The sequence below is a fragment of the Oncorhynchus masou genome, chromosome 14 (assembly GCF_036934945.1).
Source record: "Oncorhynchus masou masou isolate Uvic2021 chromosome 14, UVic_Omas_1.1, whole genome shotgun sequence".
In the NCBI taxonomy this organism is placed as follows: domain Eukaryota; kingdom Metazoa; phylum Chordata; class Actinopteri; order Salmoniformes; family Salmonidae; genus Oncorhynchus; species Oncorhynchus masou.
Genome location: NC_088225.1, coordinates 30,052,237 through 30,074,305, shown reverse-complemented (window position 1 = coordinate 30,074,305; position 22,069 = coordinate 30,052,237). Strand labels below are relative to the sequence as shown.

The 22,069-nt window shown below is 41.1% G+C and overlaps 1 protein-coding gene across 2 annotated transcripts; it reads left to right on the top strand.

Moving 5' to 3' along the window:
* The first annotated feature begins 1,004 nt into the window (after positions 1–1,004).
* LOC135554699 (gastrula zinc finger protein XlCGF57.1-like) lies at positions 1,005–21,796 on the top strand. 2 transcript variants are annotated; one of them, XM_064987120.1, is made up of 3 exons: positions 1,005–1,159; positions 18,953–19,130; positions 19,964–21,796. In XM_064987120.1, exons 1-3 carry the CDS (start codon positions 1,157–1,159, stop codon positions 21,388–21,390), a joined length of 1,608 nt encoding a protein of 535 aa, XP_064843192.1. In that variant the 5' UTR covers positions 1,005–1,156; the 3' UTR covers positions 21,391–21,796. The 2 variants fall into 2 exon arrangements, with proteins under 2 accessions (XP_064843192.1, XP_064843191.1); XM_064987119.1 differs by lacking the exon at positions 1,005–1,159 and adding an exon at positions 2,584–2,852.
* Positions 21,797–22,069: the final 273 nt, after the last annotated feature.

The following is a 22,069-nucleotide window of genomic DNA, read 5'->3' as shown; positions in this document are numbered from 1 at the left end:
GTGGGCAGAAAATAGATATATTTGTAAAAAAAAAAATGTTGGCTGTTGTTTTGCCATTAATACATGTTTCATATCAGTTTGCAAACTATTTTTAAAAATGTATAAATAATACAGTTAATAAAGCTGCATACAAACGTTTCTTTCTTAAGGCAGCTCCAAAATGCAGGTGTTTCAAGCCTAGCTCAGTGCTTTCTGTGGTTGTGGGGCAGCCACCGGAGAATACAGAACATTGTGGTTGGTAATGTTCTCTAGTTACGCTGTGTTGCACATTTTCTTAACATTTGTCATAATTAGCAATTAATTTGTATCCCCTCTTGTCGGCCTACGACTGCATATTTTCTTCCAACCTGGAAACGTTGTGAAGCCAAGCCCATTTTCTGAATTTCATTATGCGCCCAAAAAGTACGGAAATGGTGTCCATTGCTTGTATACCTCATATTTTGGCGAATGTTGTACGACATCCAGAAGTTTTTGGCATACTAACTATGACTAATAAGCACACTACATACTCAATTTACCTCACAAATAGTATGGTTAGTGTGGTTAGTATTAGAGGTTGACCGATCTAATTAGGGCCTATTTTCAAGTTTTCATAACAATCGGAAATCTGTACTTTTGGACACCGATTTTGCCATTTAAAATATATATATTTTTTTACACCTTTATTTAACCAGGCAAGTCAGTTAAGAACACATTCTTATTTTCAATGACTGCCTAGGAATGGTGGGTTAACTGCCTCGTTCAGGGGCAGAACGACAGATTGGCACCTTGTCAGCTCGGGGGATCCAATCTTGCAACCTTACAGTTACCTAGTCCAACGCAATAACGACCTGCCTCTCATTGCACTCCACAAGGAGACTAACTGCCTGTTACGTGAATGCAGTAAGCTAAGGCAAGTTGCTAGCAGCTCTTCATTGTGCGTCAAGGAAAATACGGTTTGAACGGTCATCCAACTCGGAATTCCATTTAGTGAACTTGGGCCTCTAGAGCTCTGACCTGAAAATCACTGACGTCATGATTCAACCTTTGTTTTTCCCCCAGAGTTTTCAGTTGTCTTAAGCACCATAAATCCAAAGAATGCCAGACTTTGGTTACAAAATTTGCCCACAAGAAGGACCATCGCACCACCTTCCTGTTCAAGTGAGCACAGGGCCACATGGTGAGTCCAAAAATGTCTTGTATGCTGCTGCATAAATGATGTAATATTCCAGGGAGATATGTATACTGTAGTTAAGTAGGTAATACTAAGTGTATGTTGTGTTAAAAGCTGTTAATGGCCCATGTGCCTCACCTTTAATAATTTGGTACCTTTCCCCCTCATAACTTAGCCTACTGTTCTGACTTGGTGGTGTATGTTTAGCCTATAGCCTGTTTTCGATAAATTGAATATTGTAAGAGCTTTCATCTGCTTACATACCCCCTTTATTTATCCTACAGTCTGACTTGGTGTACAGGGAGAATAGCCTACTGTAAGACCAGCCCATATTCTGAATTCTGTCACTGTACATTTCAAAAGAGCTGAACAAATAGTTATATTGACTGTTACTTTATATTGATTACTACTACGTTGTTTATTGTCTTAATTGAAATTACAGATTGCCTCATCTGCTCATCGTTCCCTTATGTCATAGTTTGTACATCTCAATTGTCAGTGGAAACCACATTTGTTTAAGCAAGTCCGCCATATCAGCTATGTTTTTTTTAAGGCAGTAAATGAGGCTGAATGAACTGTTAGGCTGCCAGACAAGGCACCGTTAATAGTAAGGGTAAGGATTCGCTCCATGGGTAAGGGTAAGGATGGCTCTGCTGTTGGGACAGCTTTACGTAGGCCCTAATACTTTGTGGGCAATGTTTGTCACTGTTACATTGCAATTAATGTATTGTTTCGTGTTCTGTTGTTGCGTTGCTGACATGCATCCCCAAAAATGTTTGGGGTTTGCCCCACCAAGATTTACATGCTGAAATCGTCACTGGCTTTACTGGTTCACTGCACGTATAGCGTAGTGGTAATCAGTCTGTTATTTACGAGGCTACTCTTACTGGGCCTCAGCCAATAACAATATCTGGACTCTGGAAGAGAAGGTTGTCAGAGAGGAAGCCCAACTCGAGCCATCGAGCCATGGTCTAATTTGAAAGACAATAGCAAGGGATTTCACTAATCTCAAATTCTGCCTGCCACTTTACAGCAAACCGAAGCCAGCCATAGACAGCAAGTTGTTTTTGTTGTTTCTATAAATACCTTTAGATTTGTTGTGATTGTAATTAGATTTTAGTTGCAAATGTTAAAATAATGCAACCACACGTGGACATAATGCAGTTGCAATCATTGAGGATGACACCAAAAATCTGATAATCTGATATAAAATAATTTAATGTTCAAATAGATTAATGATATATTGATTATAGCAAAAACAACCTACATTTTTTACATTAATTTAACATACTATATATGAGACAATACTAACAGTTATTTTCTAGCAATAAATTAATCCCTAAACCGCATCACCCATTTGTAGAAAAGTGTTTGACTGTGTACAGTAGGTGGCGGTACAATTTAAACACTACAGAAGAAGCCGAAAAACATCAACAGGAAGTGCTTTGTTACCGTCCTCTTGCGTTTTTAAACCAAATAAACGGGCTTTTGCTGGATCTTTTCGGATGTAAAATTAGTCTACATGAGACGTTTATTTGTCCAAATTTTAAATCGAGTTTTGATAATTAATTACGTGTGATCTAGCTTTTATTTGTTTGAACGCTACGACAAGGAAATTAACTGCAGTGTACACATTTACTGTCTTGTTTGTTATTTGAAACGTTGAAGAACGAATACAGTAGCTTCCACTATGGATCGGGTAAGTTTGTTAGACTTTTATTAACAGTATGCCTACTGTGGTGTATAACATGTCTAGGTCTTCATCTTTGACCTTTCAATAACCATGAGTTCGATTTGAACAGCTGGACAAAAGAAACCGTGGTGGTAATTTCAGCCAAGTAGCCTACTAGCCTATCGCGCACAGATTAATGATACAAGGCAATGCGCAACCAGCTGGTAAAATCCGAACCATGGAAAGAAATAATTAGGCATCGCCTTCACCAATTATGTATATAACCCCTGGATTGCTGATGCTACGTATTGGCCTTTGTGAGGCTTTGAAGCGACCGGTTAACCTCTGAGGTATTTTCTGAACACCTTCTCACTTTTTCTCCAGTTTGACCACACACACCGTTTACACACATTTTTGGTGCCCAAATTTTAAAAAAAGGACAGTTGAAAATAGGTGATTATTGTTGCTAGGCTACCAGTTACGGTGCTGTTAGCTTGTGTTTTCCCGCGTCTTTATGCGGAAGTAAAACAACAATGATAGCTCGTGTCGAATAATGATATGGAGTTAATACTAGTCAAATTACTGAGCATGTTCTCAACGCAAATAACTATCAGATTGTTCTTGTTTATCATATCAAGATCCTAATGTGGTCCACAGTCGGGCCTATCAAATCAAATTTTCTGTCACATGCGGGAATACAACGGTTGTAGACTTTACAGTGAAATGCTTAACGTTACTTACAATAAGGAGACCAGATTTTTGAAATGAAAACCGGGGACATTTCCCGTTCGGCGGTCAATATATCATTAAAATATCCAATGTTATTATCTGACATAAAAAAAGGGGGCCACTTAAGGGTTCATGTATTTAGTCTAACAGGCACACTGTGATAGAGAAAACAACTATACTACAGAAACACTACAGACGAGACAGAACTGTCTGACCTGAACAGCCGTTCAGTGGTCCTGCTAGTCTGGGTAGAATAAGAGCAGAAGTGAACATGAGCAAAATTGGGGGGGAAAAACAGGCAATAGTATATGTGAAATACTTAACAACACAATAAAGAAATAAGACAATGACGTGATTGGTGACTACATAATATAATTTATACCAACCTAATCTGTATATTTCTCAGAAGAATGTATCTTCTTAAAGCATTTCTGTCTTTGGCCTGCTTCTCCATGAACTCCTGGCAGGGGAGGTTGAAGTTTGTCTTCACAATAAGCACGGCGTTGATGGTAGGAACAGAGAACCTATTTCTTGCTGCTGTCCATATATCATTCATTCCGTTTCTTGGGGAGAGCCATTGTACCTCCTCTGTCTGCTCTTATTACTCTTTTCCTTTCTCTCCAATCTTCCTCCTCTTTTCTTCACTCATCTTACTGCTCTTTCTTCCTTTCCTTCTCTTCAAATTTCCACCTCAATCTTCTACAATCTCATCACTTCACTCTTTTTACTCTTCATTTTTCCTTCTCCTTCCTCTCCAATCTTTAAAAATAAATAGTACACTATTAGATAAAATACTTTGGTTAACAGATTCCCATTGCTTGCCTCATTTTTGTATTTTATTTCAAAAACATTGTTTGGAATAAAAAAATTGGCAGGCTCTAATCATATCTTTACCTTTCCTCTTCTCTCTCTTTCACTCTTCCTATCTAGTCTTCTTCCTCTCCACTCTCTAACAGAAAACATTATGCTAATGTTTTCCATGAAAATTTCAAAATATATTTCCACACTACTTATTATAATGCCAAACCATTAAAATTGTAATCTAAATCAAATCAAATTTATTTATAAAGCCCTTCATACATCAGCTGATATCTCAAAGTGCTGTACAGAAACCCAGCCTAAAACCCCAAACGGCAAGCAATGCAGGTGTAGAAGCACGTAGAAGCATCTACATTTAATATAATCATATTTTCAAAATAGCCCGTCCACTGCATGTTTACGTGTGAACGTTTTTTAACCTAGCTACCATTACAGTAGCTAGCTAACCTAGCTAGATAACTTAAACATAGGTTATGCTAGCTAACATTAGCTATTTTAAATCTTAGAGCAGATCATCAAACTATATAATAAAGTGTGACATTATAACATCACTAGCTAGTATCTCAAACGATTGTAACTTACCTGGCTTGTTTGTTTGTGGTGATGTTGTGGATTCACTTGACACTTGCTAGCTTCTGGCTGAGTTTTCCACTGCAGTTCTCTCTAAAACTAGCTCCCCTCAAATAGTTAGAAGAAAAAGAGTCAGTGAAGCTGCTATATCGAGCAGCCCCCTCTGCTGGACAAAACAAGCACAACGCGTTTGAGACATCAACCGGTAGGCTCTTCTGCCCGGTCTTTCTTGCCACGTAAAATATTATTTCACTTTGCAGTCTGTTTTTAACGCACTGTTAAAAACAGGGACATTTCCGGGGACAGCTTCAACCGGGGACAGGCCACCAAAAACGGGGACGTCTGGTCACCCTAACTGACAAGCACTTAACCAACAATGCAGTTTTAAATAAAATTCTTAAAAAAGTAAGATAAAAATAACAAATAATTAAAGAGCAGCAGTAAATAACAATAGTGTTACTGGTACAGAGTCAATGTGTGGAGGTAATGTACATGTCGATTGCCACTTTAATAACTCTATGTATAGACACTAACAGAGTTGCAGCAGCGTGGTGGGGCAATGCAAATAGTCTGGTTAGCCATTTGATTAGCTATTCAGGAGTCTGTTTAGAAGCCTCTTGGACCTAGACTTGGCGCTCTGGTATAGCTTGCTCGGGGGGTAGCAGAGAGAACGGTCTATGATTAGGGTGGCTGCAATTGTTAGGGCCTTCCTCTGACGCTGCCTGCTAAAGAGGTCCTGGATGGCAGGGAGCTTGGCCCCAGTGATGTACTGGGCTGTTCGCACTACCCTATGTTAGTGCCTTGCGGTCAGAGGCAGAGCAGTTGCCATACCAAGCAGTGACGCAACCTGCCAGGATGCTCTCGATTGTGCAGCTGTAGAACCTTTTGAGGATCTGAGGACCCATGCCAAATCTTTTCAGTCTTCTGAGAGGGAATATGTTTTGTTGTGCCCTTTTCACGACTGTCTTGGTGTTCTTGGTCCATGTTAGTTTGTTGACGTAGACACCAAGGAACTTGAAGCTCTCAACCTGCTCCACTGCAGCCCCGTCGATAAGAATTGGGGTGTGGTCTGTCCTCTTTCCTGTAGTTCACAATCATCGCCTTTGTCTTGATCACGTTGAGGGAGAGGTTGTTGTCCTTGCACCACATGGTCAGGTCTCTGACCTCCCTATAGGTTGGATCATTGTTGTCGGTGACCAATGTTGTCATCAGCAAACTTAATGATGGTGTTGGAGTCGTGCCTTACCGTGCAGTCATGAGTGAACAGGGAGTACAGGAGGAGACTGAGCATGCACCCCTGAGGGGCTAAACTGTTGAGGATAAGCGTGGCGGATGTGTTATGTACCCTTGCTACCTGGGGGTGGCCCGTCAGGAAGTCCAGGATCCAGTTGCAGAGGAAGGTGTTTAGTCCCAGGGTCCTTAGCTTATTGATGAGCTTTCAGGGCACTATGGTGTTGAACGCTGAGCTGTTGTCAATGAATAGCAGTCTCACATAGGTGTTCCTTTTGTCCAGATGGGGAAGGGCATTGTGGAGTGCAATAGAGATTGCATCATCTTTGGATCTGTTGGTGTGGTACGCAAATTGGAGTGGGTCTAGGGTTTCTAGGATAATGGTGTAGATGTGAGCCATGACCATACTTTCAAAGCATTTCATGGCTACAGACGGTAGCGGTAGTCGGTAGCCATTTAGGCAAGTTACCTTTTGTATACAGGGATTATGGTGGTCTGCTTGAAGCATGTTTGTATTACAGACTCGGAGAGGGAGAGGTTGAAAATGTCAGTGAAGACACTTGCCAGTTGGTCAGCGCATGCTCGAACTACACGTCCTGATAAACCGTCTGGCCCATCGGTCTTGTGAATGTTGACTTGTTTAAAGGTCTTTCTCACATTGGCGGCGGAGAGCATGATCACACAGTCGTCTGGAACAGCTGATGCTCTCATGCATGTTTCAGTGTTTTCTTGCCTCGAGCGACATGGCTCGTGCCACTGGGCAGCTCTGGGCTGTGCTTCCCTATGTAGTCTGTTATAGTTTGCAAGCCCTGTCAGAGCCGGTGTAGTACGATTCGATCTTAGTCCTGTATTGGCGCTTTGCCTGTTTGATGGTTCGTCGGAGTGCATAGCGTATTTTCATAGAAGCTTCCGGTGTCGTCTCCCTCCTTGAATGTGGCAGCTCTACCCTTTAGCTCAGTACAAAGGTTGCCTGTAATCCATGGCTTCTGGTTGGGGAATGTACGTACAGTCACTGTGGGGACGACGTCATCGATGCACTTTATTGATGAGGCTAGTGACTGATGTGGTGTACTCCAATGCTATCGGAAGACCCCGGAACATACTCCAGTCTGTGCTAGCAAAACAGTCCTGTAGTTTAGCATCTGCTTCATCTGACCACTTTTTTATAGAACGAGTCACTGGTGCTTCCTGCTTTAATGTTTTGCTTGTAAGCAGGAATCAGGAGAATAGAATTATGGTCAGATTTGCCAAATGGAGGGCGAGGGAGAGCTTTGAAAGCGTCTCTGTGTGTAGTATAGTTGTTCCAGAGTTATTTTTCCTCTGGTTGCACATTTAACATGCTGATAGATATTTGGTAAAACGGATTTAAGTTTCCCTGCATTAAAGTCCCCGGCTAATAGGAGCACTGCCTCTGGATGAATGTTTTCCTGTTTGCTTATGGGGGAATACAGCTCATTGAGTGCGGTTTTAGTGCCAGCCTCTAACTGGTAGTATGTAGATGGCTACAAAAAATACAGATAAACTCTAGGTAGATAGTGTGGTCTTCAACCCTTTGACTTCCTTAGATATCGTGCACCACCTATTAGAGGTCGACCGATTATGATTTTTCAACGCCGGTACCGGTTATTGGAGGTCTTAAAAAAGCCGATATCGATGATTAATAGTCCATTTATATATAAATTACATTTTTATTTTTTTTAAATATATATATATATTTGTAATAATGACAATTACAACAATACTGAATGAACAATGAACTCTTTTATTTTAATTTGATATACATAAATAAAATCTATTTAGTCTCAAATAAATGAAACATGTTCAATTTGGTTTAAATGATGCAAAAACCGTGTTGAAGAAGAAAGTAAAAGTGCAATATGTACCATGTAAAAAAGCTAACTTTTGAGTTCTTTGCGCAGAACATGTTAACATACGAAAGCTTGTGGTTCAATATTCACAGTTCTTCAATTTTCCCAGTTAAAACCTCTTGATACTCCCCATCCCGGATCCGGGATTGTGAATAAAGCCTCAGGCTCATTAGCATAACGCAACGTTAACGATTTCTGAAAATCGCAAATAAAATGAAAATAATGCGCCTGCTCTCAAGCTTAGCCTTTTCTTAACAACACTGTCATCTCAGATTTTCAAAATATGCTTTTGAACCATAGCAAATCACTAATTTGTGTAAGAGTATGCTAAGCTAGCTTAGCATTTTGAGTAGCATTTAGCACGCAACATTTTCACAAAAACCATATAACCAAATAAATAAAATCATTTACCTTTGAAGAGCTTCGGATGTTTTCAATGAGGAGACTCAGTTACATAGCAAATGTTCAGTTTTTCCTGAAAGAATCTTTGTGTAGGAGAAATCGCTCCGTTTTGTACATCACATTTGGCTACGGAAACGAACCGAAAATTCAGTCACCAAAACGTCAAACTTTTTCCGAATTAACTCCATAATATCGACCGAAACATGGCAAACGTTGTTTGGAATCAATCTTCAAGGTGTTTTTTCACATATCTCTTCATTGATATGCAGTTCGTGGAAGCCTGCTTTCCCCTCAGAATCGCATGGAAAAATACCAGCAGCTGAAAAAGACTCACCAATTTCGACGGAGGACACCGGGCGGACACCTGGAAAATGTAGTCTCTTATGGTCAATCTTCCAATGAAATGCCTACAAATGTCACAATGCTGCAGACACCTTGGGGAAACGACAGAAAGGGCAGGCTCATTCCTCTCGCATTCACAGCCATATAAGGAGACAATGGAAAACGGAGCCTCAAAAATCCTGCTGGTTTCCTGGTTGCCGTTTCATCTTGGTTTTGCCTGTATCTCCCGTTCTAGGGCTCCCACAGACAATAACTTTGCAGTTCTGGAAAATTCAGAGTTTTCTTTCCAAAGCTATCAATTATATGCATAGTCGAGCATCTTTTTGTGACAAAATATCTTGTTTAAAAAGGGAACGTTTTTCATCCAAAAATGAAATTGCGCCCCTAGAGTTTCAAGAGGTTAAGAAGTTTTAAGTCTTAGTTATTATAGTTATTATATTATTTTTTTTACCTTTTATTTAACCAGGCAAGTCAGTTAACAAATTCTTATTTTCGATGACGGCCTAGGAACAGTGGGTTAACTGCCTGTTCAGGGGCAGAACGACAGATTTGTACCTTGTCAGCTCACTCTAACCACTAGGCTACCCTGCCGCCCCAAAATGAAGCGTAGACTATTTCTCTCTATACCATTTGTATTTCATATACCTTTAACTGTTGAATGTTTTAATAGGCACTTTAGGCTGGCAATACTAATCTCAGGAGTTGATAGGCTTGAAGTCATAAACAGCGTCGTGAAGCAAGCATTGCTAAGAGCTGCTGGCAAACGCAGTAAAGTTTGAATGACGCTTACGAGCCTGCTGCTGCCTACCACCACTCAGACTGCTCTATCAAATCATAGACTTAATTATAATATAATAAACACAGAAATACGAGCCTTTGGTCATTAATATGGTCAAATCCGGAAACTCTCATTTTGAAAACAAAACGTTAATTATTTCAGTGAAATACAGAGCCGTTCCGTATTTTATAGAACGGGCGGCAACCCTAAGTCTAAATATTACTGTTACATCGCACAACCTTCAATGCTATGTCATAATTATGTACAATTCTGGCAAATTACTTTACAATGAGCCAGGCAGCCCAAACTGTTGCATATACCCTGACTGTATGCAATGAATGCAAGAGAAGTGACACAATTTCCCTCGTTAATATTGCCTGCTAACATGAATTTAACTAAATATGCAGGTTTAAAAAATATATACTTCGGTGTATTGATTTGAAGGCAAAATATGTTTGTTTAGGTACATTTGTGCAATGATTGTTCCTTTTTTGCGAATGCGCTTTTGTTAAATCATCTGCCGTTTGGTGAAGTAGGCTGTGATTTGATGATAAATTAACAGGCACCGCATTGATTATGTGAAACACAGGACAAGTTAGATAAACTAGTAATATCGTGAACTATGTGTAGTTAATTAGTGATTGTGAAGATTGATTGTTTTTATAAGATAAGTTTAATGCTAGCTAGCAACTTACCTTGGCTCCTTGTTGTACTCGTGTAACAGGTGGTCAGGCTGCCACGCAGTCTCCTCATGGAATGCAATGTAATTGGCCGTAATCGGCGTCCAAAAATGCAGATGACCGATTCTTATGAAAATCGTCCCTAACTAATCAGCCATGCCGATTAATCGGTCGACCTCTACCAAAACAATGCATAGGCCCCCCTTGTCTTACCAGAGGCTGCTTTCTGTCCTGCCGATTTTAGTGTGTAACCCGCAAGCTGTATGTCCTTAATGTTGTCGTTCAGCCATGACTCGGAAACATAAGATATTACAGTTTTTAATGTCCCGTTGGTAGGATGTACGTGCTTTCAGTTCGTTCCATTTATTTTCCAGTGATTGAATGTTAGCTAGCAGAATGGAAGACAAGGGCAAATTAGCCACTCGTCTCCTGATCCTCACAAGGTATCCTGATCTCTTTCCGCAAAACGTACGTTTCCTTTTCCAGCAAATCACAGGGATCTGGGACTGGTCGGGTGTCTGTAGTATATCCCTCGCGTCCGACTCATTGAATCGAACGAGAAGTTCTTCTTTGAGGTGAGTAATCCCAATACTGATGCCCAGAAGCTCTTTTCGGTCATAAGAGAAGGTAGCAGCAACATTATGTACAAAACAAGTTACGAACAATGCAAAAAAAGGAAAGAAAATGGCATGGTTGATTAAGAGCCGATAAGACGGCAGCCCGACCCTGAGTTGGATGTGCTGAGAAAATATACAATGTAGGCCTACTGTCAGTATTTGTCATCATATTGAGAAAATAGGCTTATGTGGACATCTTATCTCAGGATATACAGTGCCTTGTGAAAGTATTCGGCCCCCTTGAACTTTGCGACCTTTTGCCACATTTCAGGCTTCAAACATAAAGATATAAAACTGTATTTTTTTGTGAAGAATCAACAACTAGTGGGACACAATCATGAAGTGGAACGACATTTATTGGATATTTCAAACTTTTTTAACAAATCAAAAACTGAAAAATTGGGCGTGCAAAATTATTCAGCCCCTTTACTTTCAGTGCAGCAAACTCTCTCCAGAAGTTCAGTGAGGATCTCTGAATGATCCAATGTTGACCTAAATGACTAATGATGATAAATACAATCCACCTGTGTGTAATCAAGTCTCAGTATAAATGCACCTGCACTGTGATAGTCTCAAAGGTCCGTTAAAAGCGCAGAGAGCATCACGAAGAACAAGGAACACACCAGGCAGGTCCGAGATACTGTTGTGAATAAGTTTAAAGCCGGATTTGGATACAAAAAGATTTCCCAAGCTTTAAACATCCCAAGGAGCACTGTGCAAGCGATAATATTGAAATGGAAGGAGTATCAGACCACTGCAAATCTACCAAGACCTGGCCGTCCCTCTAAACTTTCAGCTCATACAAGGAGAAGACTGATCAGAGATGCAGCCAAGAGGCCCATGATCACTCTGGATGAACTGCAGAGATCTACAGCTGAGGTGGGAGACTCTGTCCATAGGACAACAATCAGTCGTATATTGCACAAATCTGGCCTTTATGGAAGAGTGGCAAGAAGAAAGCCATTTCTTAAAGATATCCATAAAAAGTGTTGTTTAATGTTTGCCACAAGCCACCTGGGAGACACACCAAACATGTGGAAGAATGTGCTCTGGTCAGATGAAACCAAAATTGAACTTTTTGGCAACAATGCAAAACGTTATGTTTGGCGTAAAAGCAACACAGCTCATAACCCTGAACACACCATCCCCACTGTCAAACATGGTGGTGGCAGCATCATGGTTTGGGCCTGCTTTTCTTCAGCAGGGACAGGGAAGATGGTTAAAATTGATGGGAAGATGGATGGAGCCAAATTCAGGACCATTCTGGAAGAAAACCCGATGGAGTCTGCAAAAGACCTGAGACTGGGACGGAGATTTGTCTTCCAACAAGACAATGATCCAAAACATAAAGCAAAATCTACAATGGAATGGTTCAAAAATAAACATATCCAGGTGTTAGAATGGCCAAGTCAAAGTCCAGACCTGAATCCAATCGAGAATCTGTGGAAAGAACTGAAAACTGCTGTTCACACATGCTCTCCATCCAACCTCACTGAGCTCGAGCTGTTTTGCAAGGAGGAATGGGAAAACATTTCAGTCTCTCGATGTGCAAAACTGATAGAGACATACCCCAAGCGACTTACAGCTGTAATCGCAGCAAAAAGTGGAGCTACAAAGTATTAACTTAAGGGGACTGAATAATTTTGCACGCCCAATTTTTCGGTTTTTGATTTGTTAAAAAAGTTTGAAATATCCAATAAATGTCGTTCCACTTCATGATTGTGTCCCACTTGTTGTTGATTCTTCACAAAAAAATACAGTTTTATATCTTTGTTAGTAGCCTGAAATGTGGCAAAAGGTTGCAAAGTTCAAGGGGGCCGAATACTTTCGCAAGGCACTGTATGAGTCGATATCCGGCCAAACCATGAATGATATCTGGAGAGAATCCAAACACGATTTGTGCATAAAAGAAAAGTATGGATTTCATTATTGAGCCTTTGCTGAACACTGCATCAGAAATCCTCCTTATTTTCAGCGTATCGAGATCAATATATGGACCTCACCAAGATAAACTTCATGTCTTGAATGTGCTGAGAACACATATGCAATGTATACAGTCAGTATTTATCAACATGAAGAGAGAAAATAGCGTGTCACACCTCAGGATATTGAATGATTCCATATTCGACCATAGGAAATGTCCATGTGTGATATTCAGAGTAATCCCTATATATATATATATATTTTATTTATTTCACCTTTATTTAGCCAGGTAGGCCAGTTGAGAACAAGTTCTCATTTACAACTGCGACCTGGCCAAGATAAAGTAAAGCTGTGCGACAAAAACAACAGGGTTACACGTGGGATAACACAATAGAAAAATATATATACAGTGTGTGCAAATGTAGTAAGATTAGGGAGGTAAGGCAATAAATAGGCCATAGTGGTGAAATAATTACAATTTAGCGTTAACACTAGAGTGATAGATGTGCAGATGATGATGTGCAAGTGGAGATACTGGGGTGCAAAAAAAATAACAATATGGGGTTGAGGTAGTTGTGTGGGCTATTTACAGATGCGCTGTGTACAGGTGGAGTAATCGGTAAGCTGCTCTGACAGCTGATGCTTAGTTAGTCAGGGAGATAAGTCTCCAGCTTCAGTGATTTTTGCAATTTGTTCCAGCAGAGAACTGGAAGGAAAGTCAGCCAAAGTAGGTGTTGGCTTCGGGGATGACCAGTGAAAAATAACTGCTGGAGCACGCGCTACGGGTATGTGTTGCTATGGTGACCAGTGAGCTGAGATAAGTGGGGCTTTACCTAGCAAAGACTTATAGATGACCTGGAGCCAGTGGGTTTGGCGACGAATATATAGCGAGGGCCAGCCAACGAGAGCATACAGGTCGCAGTGGTGGGTAGTATATGAGGCTTTGATGACAAAACGGATGGCACTGTGATAGACTGCATCCAATTTGCTGAGTAGAGTGTTGGTGGCTATTTTGTAAATTACCTCGCCGAAGTCAAGGATCGGAAGGATAGTCAGTTTTACGAGGTTATGTTTGGCTGCATGAGTGAAGGAGGCTTTGTTGCAAAATAGGAAGCCGATTCTAGATATAATTTTGGATTGGAGATGCTTAATGTGAGTCTGGAAGGAGAGTTTAGTCTCACCAGACACCTAGGTATTTGTAGTTGTCCACATATTCTAAGTCAGAACCGTTCAGAGTAGTGATGCTGGACGGGCGAGCAGGTGCCGGCAGCGATCGGTTGAAGAGCATGCACTTAGTTTTACTTGCATTTAAGAGCAGTTGGAGGCCAGGGAAGAAGTGTTATATGGCATTGAAGCTTGTTTGGAGGTTTAATAACACAGTTTCCAAAGAAGGGCCAGATGTATTCGAATGGTGTCGTCTGCGTAGAGGTGGATCAGAGAATCACCAGCATCAAGAGCGACATAATTGATTTTATACAGAGAAAAGAGTCGTCCCTAGAATTGAACATTTGGCACCCCATAGACTGCCAGAGTTCCGAACAACAGGCCCTCGGAGTTCAGTGTGTCAAATCAATCTGAGAAATAGTTGGTGAACCAGGCGAGGCAGTCATTTGAGAAACCAAGGCTATTGAGACAAGAATGTGGTGACAGACAGTCGAAAGCCTTGGCCAGGTCAATGAAGACGACTGCACAGTACTGTCTTATCGATGGCGGTTATGATATCGTTTAGGACCTTGAGCGTGGCTGTGCACCCATGACCAGCTCGGAAACCAGATTGCATAGCGGAGAAGGTACAGTGGGGAATCGAAATGGTCGGTGATCTGTTTGTTAACTTAGTGTGCTTCTTCTGGTGTGCTGTGTATGGAGGTCTTCGGTGTGGTCATCTGTGGGATTAAAGCTGGAGCACTTTGCCAAAAAACAATCACACTCCAGATTCCCTGTTGCAGAACACATGCAGCTGACGTCGCTATAGCGAATTTTCCCAGGTGAAAGAGTGACCACCTGGTGGAGCCTCAATGTGGACGATACGGCTGGAAGGTCAGCTGGCATTTCTTTCACTGCATCCTCCACAGTTTGCTCCTGAATGTAAAACAATTTCACCTTCGATTGTCCCTCACTCGGAGCTTGGTACAGGGACAATGCCATGGGGATATCAACTCTTTGGCTGACAAGCCTGTTGGCCCTGCTCTTCAATGTGCCACCCACACCATCTGGGGCACCTTTGCCCTGACTAGCTTTGAAGTAGTTCCAGGTTCCTCTTGTAAACCCCTTCTTGAAAATGTCAGTACAAAAGAGGTAAAAATTACCACTCTGCGTGTACTGTGTGTAGGAACCGTCGCAAAAAAACAAACATCCGGGCATCTCTCTTGGATTTCCCTCAGGATGGGCTCAGGTGTTGCCATATGGCAGGTGGTCACTTCAGTCTGGATGCCGATACAGTGCAGAAGGAGGTAGGGGCAGATGCTGTTAATGTGATGCACCAAAATGGACAGCTTGTGCTTGAGTGTTGTACTTGCAGCCGTAGTTCTCAGAGAAGTCAATATGGACTGCACATTAATTTGCAAGGAGGTTCAGCGCCCGTTAGAAAACATATTGCTGTCTGATGTTATAGAGATGGTGCCTGAACTTCTGGAGCAAAATGTTTCCACCAACTCTTCTTGTGGGGCATTCAAATCCTTTTTTCAAAGTGATTTTTGCGCTCTTTGTCCACAGTGGTATACTGAAGGTAGGAGATGTGATCGGTGTCTCTAGTGGCTTTTGAGTGTATAGATATTATTGCTGCATTGCTCACATTCCACATACATTACATTACATTACATTACATTACATTACATTACATTACATTACATACATACATACATACATACATACATACATACATACATACATAGCATGCTTGTGGTGTCACACGTGATGGCATGCGTCAGGCTCTCCACATTGGATGTGTAGATGATGTGCATCTGGTGAAGCTTTTAGGCTAAATAAAGCCTCATGTTGTTTGCACATGCATGTGTCACGATCTGCCAATGTTGGAAGCACAACCCAGTCGGAGGGGAAGTGTGCAGAACAGTGAGTATGATAGACGGAGGTTGGTATGCTCATCTAGGAACTTCAAATGGAGGGTCTTCATTGAATCCACCATCTTTTCTGCATTTTCTTTTTTTTGTCACCTTTTTCTTTTTTTCCTGTTGTGATCCTGCTGACATCGTTACATAAAAATAATCATCTCACCGTTGATCTCAGCATGGCAGCAATCCCCTTGTGCTTCTTCCTCTGGTACCTGTAGACATTTTAATTTACCAGTTGTATCCTCAACCTCCTCTGCCAATCTCTGCAACCTGTACTTCAGGATTTTGCTGGTGACTATTCCTACAATGACTTGTCTGTCACTCTCTCTCTTTGAATGTGTGTACTTGTTATGTACTTCCTCAGCTACTGCTGTATGAAACAACAGGGTTCTCCTTAGGGATGTGCCCGAGATTTGCCGAACCAACTTGTTGACTTTTGATCTTGGAGATGGGTGGTCCTTTTCGATCGTTGGAGCCGCTTTCTGTATTTCTCTGCTCGGTGTTCGACTTTCCTCAACTGATCTTGTAGTTTCTGCAGCTCCCTGTTTAATTTTGCTTTGACATTGCTCCTTTTCTTCTCCCAAAGTCATGTTGCCTAAAAGAAACACGTAAATATATTGTTACTTAACCATTTCACCTGCAGCAAAATAGACAGCGCCAGCCGTTAACTGTAACCATAGATACTTTCATTATTGATTTCACAGTAGCAACTTATTTGAGGGTCGTTACCCAGTAATTAATAGATATAAATGACTTACTAATGATGGTTATTATAAAGTGTTACCCTTAATTATTACATATTATACCTGTCAAGTAAAAGTGATGCCTATTTCACTGTTCATTGTGCAAATAGTTCCTTTTCTTTACTTAAGCGTATGCAAGTACCTGTTTTCTTTCTTCACCTCTCAACACAGAATAGCCGCATGTGTTCGCACTCCTTCAAATCGCTTGAAGAAAATATCCTTTCTATTTTATACAGCTATGTTCAATTGTTTTCTTCATACTATAAAATAATGCCACGGAATTCTAAGCAAATCTTGCCTGCTAAATGAACTAGTGCAGCCAACTGCCATATGGCATATCCATATCAGGGCTTAACATAAGTATTGTCATGACTGGCCTGTTCGGGTCAGGTTACTGTGGACCACAATCCTGCAGAGACATCTCTCATACCCACCGGAGGGGAGAGATCAAGAGGTATGGAGGTGGGTTTTTTGACACCTCACGCCCATTGTAAATTGTAAATATATTCTTATGATCTGTGCTTACACTAATGTAACAAAACATGTATGTTTTGGTCGATCAAGTTCATATTTATATCCAAAAACCTCCGTTTACATTTGGCTTTGCCTCCAAAACATCCTGTGAATTTGCACAGAGCCACATAAATTTACAGAAATTCTCATAATTAACTTTGATAAAAGATACAAGTATTATGCACAGAATTATAGATATACTTCTCCTTAATGCAACTGCTTTGTCAGATTTCAAAAAAGCTTTACGGAAAAAGTAAACCATGCAATTATCTCAGTATGGCGCTCAGAGACCAAAACAAGCCAAACAGATACCCGCCATGTTGTGTAGTCAAAAGAAGTCAGAAATAGCATTATAAATATTCACTTACCTTTGATGATCTTCATCAGAATGCACTCCCAGGAATCCCAGTTCCACATGTGTTTGTTTAGTTCGATAAAGTCCATTTATGTCCAAATACCTCCTTGGTGTTCGCGCCTTGAGTTCACAAATCCATAACGCGCGATCACTAGGTCCAGACAAAGTCAAAAAGTTCCATTACAGTGCGTAGAAACATGTCAAATGATGTATAGAATCAATCTTTAGGATGTTTTTAACATAAATCTTCAATAATGTTCCAACTGGAGAATTTCTTTGTCTTTAGAATTGCAATGGAATGCAGGTCGCTCTCAGGTGAGTGAGCGTGATCAGCTCTTATTCTCCCCCACTTCACAGTAGAAGCCTCAAACAAGGTTCTAAAGACTGTTGACATCTAGTGGAAGCCTTAGGAAGTGCAATATTACCCCATAGACACTGTATATTCAATAGGCAATGAGTTGAAAAACTACAAACCTCAGATTTCCCACTTCCTGGTTGGATTTTTCTCAGGTTTTCGCCTACCATATGAGTTCTGTTATACTCACAGACATCATTCAAACAGTTTTAGAAACTTCAGTGTTTTCTGTCCAATACTACTAATATTATGCATATATTAGCATCTGGGCCTGAGTAGCAGGAAATTTTCGCTGGGAACGCTTTTCATCCGAACGTGAAAATGCTGCCCCCTCACCCAAACAGATTAATCAGCATCACGTCGGGCACGGTAGCACCTTTGCTTTTCAGCAGCGCTCAATGGTGTGCCAGAACTCTTTTGAATGATGTGGCAAATCGCGGTTCTTGTGTTGCACCCTTGGCCCTCACGTTTGCTCTACTTCTGCCTAGATAATATGTTAAGGAATCCCTAATTGTCTTTCCGTCCTCCCTAACTGTGCACTTGTTCACTTCTCTTAACTTCTCTTTCTCTCTTTGGTGGAATTTTCACAAGGATGTGGTAAATTTTCACAACTCTAAGCACAAAAATCTGTTTAAAAATTCTTAGGCCATTTTCAATAAATTACTTTTGAAAAGATTTTCCTGTCATTTGTAAACTATACATTTATCTATAATTTAATGAAACTGCTAAAAACTGAACCACAAAACCAAAATTGGATAGTGTCGAGTTTAGGTACTGTTTGAAAAAAATGGTATAAATTGACATCAATTTAATTTAGGTTGGAAGCTAAAACCAAATAATTCATGGATTTGACTGTAAATACTACACCACTCTTCTTCAGCCAGTGTACTTCTATACAGTAGGGCAAAGTGAGTCACTGTGCTACCATTTGAAATTATGGTGTGGTGTACAATGCACTGCTAAAATACTTGGGTGATTTGAGAAAATATGTACGTTTTGTGGAAAGTAGTGAACGATTGCACACTTCAGGAGAAATGGGGTATTATAAGGATGCAGCAATCAGAGATTTAGACTAAAGTCATCACATTTTTTGATCTAATGATATTCTATGTACAATACTTCCTGTGTTCACCAGGACAGAGCAAGTCAGTCCCCCTCCACCCTGCCAGAGTCCCCTGGTCACAACTCTCCTGGTAGCGCCTTACTGCTGGATCTGAAGAGGGTTTCTGTGCGGCTGGTCGACTGCAGGAAAACACCAGGGCAGAGTGGAGCTGTGAGAGAAGGACACGGGGAGGGAGATTTGATTTCATCAAGTAAGAACAATGGGGTGTGTGTGGATGAAACTACAATCTGATTCTGCAACTTCTGTTAATTCATTGATAAACAATATATAGTAATTGGCCAGTTTATTAGGTACACCAATCTAGTACCGGATCGGGTCAGCCTTTGCCTCCAAAACAGCCTGAATTCTCCGGAGTGTGGATTCTACAAGGTGTCGGAAACGTACCACAGGGATGTTGGTCCATGCTGACGCAATGGCAACACGCAGTTGCTGCAGACGGCTGCTCATTCATGATGTCAACAGCCCGTTCCATCTCATCCCAAAGATGCTCTATTGGGTTTGGTCAGCAACAATGTTCAGATACACTGTGCAGTTATTTGTCTGTTTGTGGTCTGCCTGTCAGCTTGCACGATTCTTGCCATTCTCCTGTGACCTCTCTCGTCAATGAGCTGTTTTCACCAACCGGACTGCTGTTGACTGGATATTTGCTTTTTTGATGCACCATTCTTGGTAAACTCTGGACACTGTCGTGTGTGAAAAGTCCAGGAGAGTGGCTGTTTCTGAGATTCTGGATCCGGCGCGCCTGGCACCGGCGATCATACCTCGCTTAGTCACTTAGGTCACTTGTTTTGCCCATTCTGATGTTCAATGAAACAGGAACTTAATGTCTCTGCCTGTCTGTCTGCTTTATATAGCAAGCCATAGCCACGTGACTCACTGTCTGTAGGAGTGACCTATTTTCATGAACTGGGTGAGTGTACCTAATAAACTGTCCACTGAGTGTATAATGATATATTGTTTGTTTATGGACCCATATTTCCAAAACCGAGTTATTCAATGTCTGTTTCAATGTCTGTTTCACAGGGGACTCTCCTCCTCTCAGTGGGAGGGACTTATCATCTGGGGAGCTTCAACAACAACATGTTGCTGACGAGGCAGAGCAGAGTCTCTCCCAATCAGAACACCTCAAACACCAGCACAGACGTACAGGGAAGAAATCTCACCACAGCTGCTCTGACTGTGGGAAGAGTTTCACAACACGGAGATCCTTCATAATTCACCTGCGTATTCACACCGGAGAGAAGCCTTATCACTGTTATCAGTGTGGGAAGAGCTTCAATCAGTCAGGCAACCTGACAACACACCAGGTAACACACACTGGAGAGAAGCCTTATAGCTGTGATCAGTGTGGGAAGAGCTTTGCTCGGTCTGGACAGCTGACTACACACCGGGTAACACACACTGGAGAGAAGCCTTATAGCTGTGTTCAGTGTGGAAAGAGCTTTAATCAGGCAGGCAACCTGACAGCACACCAGCTAACACACACTGGAGAGAAGCCTTACAGCTGTGATCAGTGTGGGAAGAGCTTCAATCACTCAGGCAACCTGACAGCCCACCAGGTAACACACACTGGAGAGAAGCCTTATAGCTGTGAGCAATGTGGGAAGAGGTTTGCTCACGCTTCCAACCTAACTCGACACCAGGTGACACACACAGAAGAGAAGCCTTACAGCTGTGATCAATGTGGGAAGAGTTTTGCTCAAGCTTCCAACCTAACTCGACACCAGGTAACACACACAGAAGAAAAGCCTTACAGCTGTGATCAATGTGGGAAGAGGTTTGCTACATATTACACATTCAAATATCATCTGAGAATTCATACAGGGGAGAAGCCTTACCCCTGCCTTGATTGTGGGAAAAACTTTGCGAGTGCAGGATCCCTAACCATACACCAGAGTGTACACACAGGAGAGAAGCCTTACAGCTGTCATCAGTGTGGGAAGAGCTTTGCTGTAGCTAACACCCTGATTATACACCAGCGCATTCACACTGGAGAGAAGCCTTATAGCTGTAATCTGTGTGGAAAGAGCTTTGCTGTGGTTTCCACCTTGAATAAACACCAGCGCATACACACTGGAGAGAAGCCATATAGCTGTGATCAGTGTGGGAAGAGCTTTGCTCTATCAGATAAACTAACTATACACCAGCGAACACACACAGGAGAGAGGCCTTATCGCTGTGATCAGTGTGGAAAGAGCTTTGCTCGAGCTTCCACCCTGAATTCACACAAGCGAACACACACAGGAGAGAAGCCTTATAGCTGTGATCAGTGTGGAAAGAGCTTTGCTGAGTTAGGGACCCTGAATTCACACCAGCGAACACACACTAGAGAGAAACCCTATGTCTGTCTATGTGGAAAGAGTTTTTCTCTTTTAGGGCAAATTAAAAAACACCAGAAATCAAAAACGTGCCATATTTCATCTCCATCCTATACCCGACAGTGGTTATAGATCCCTAAATTAAAGGCTCTATAGAAACATATCCATCTCCCATTCTTAAACAGTTGCCTCAGTCTGATCACCATGGTAACCTCTGTGCAGCATAATATGCAGCTCTGATCTAGGATCAGGTCTCCCCTGTGTCTTTGTAATATCACACATTGATCTACATGGATAAATGTTATCATGGGAAATGTCATAGTGAACCTGTGAGGGGATGTTGATAATAGTATCTTCTTTCATGTACTCATGATACTATTATTATTAAATGTCATTATGTAGAATGTTTCAACAATAGGTGTATATTCATGTATTCAATTGATCAATACATTCAATCCAACTATCTTCTAAACATGAAGTTATCACTTAAATTGTGTATTTTATAAATCTGTATTGATTAAAATGATCCTAAATCTAATCCATAATATATTGGATAATTATTTCCATGAGTTCAAGACAAGATCTATGCATACTGTGTCTTGTACCAACGGTTAATGTAATAACTTTTAGATTTATAATGTAATAAAACTGGTAAATGTAACATCTTGTTGGTTAATATGATGAAAAGTTGTCTAATAACCTTTTCCACCTAATGTAATAAGTTATTGGTATCAGGTAACAACTTTTTTAATGAATAACGTAATAACTTAAACCGATCATGTAATAAATCAAATCAAATAAAATGTATTTA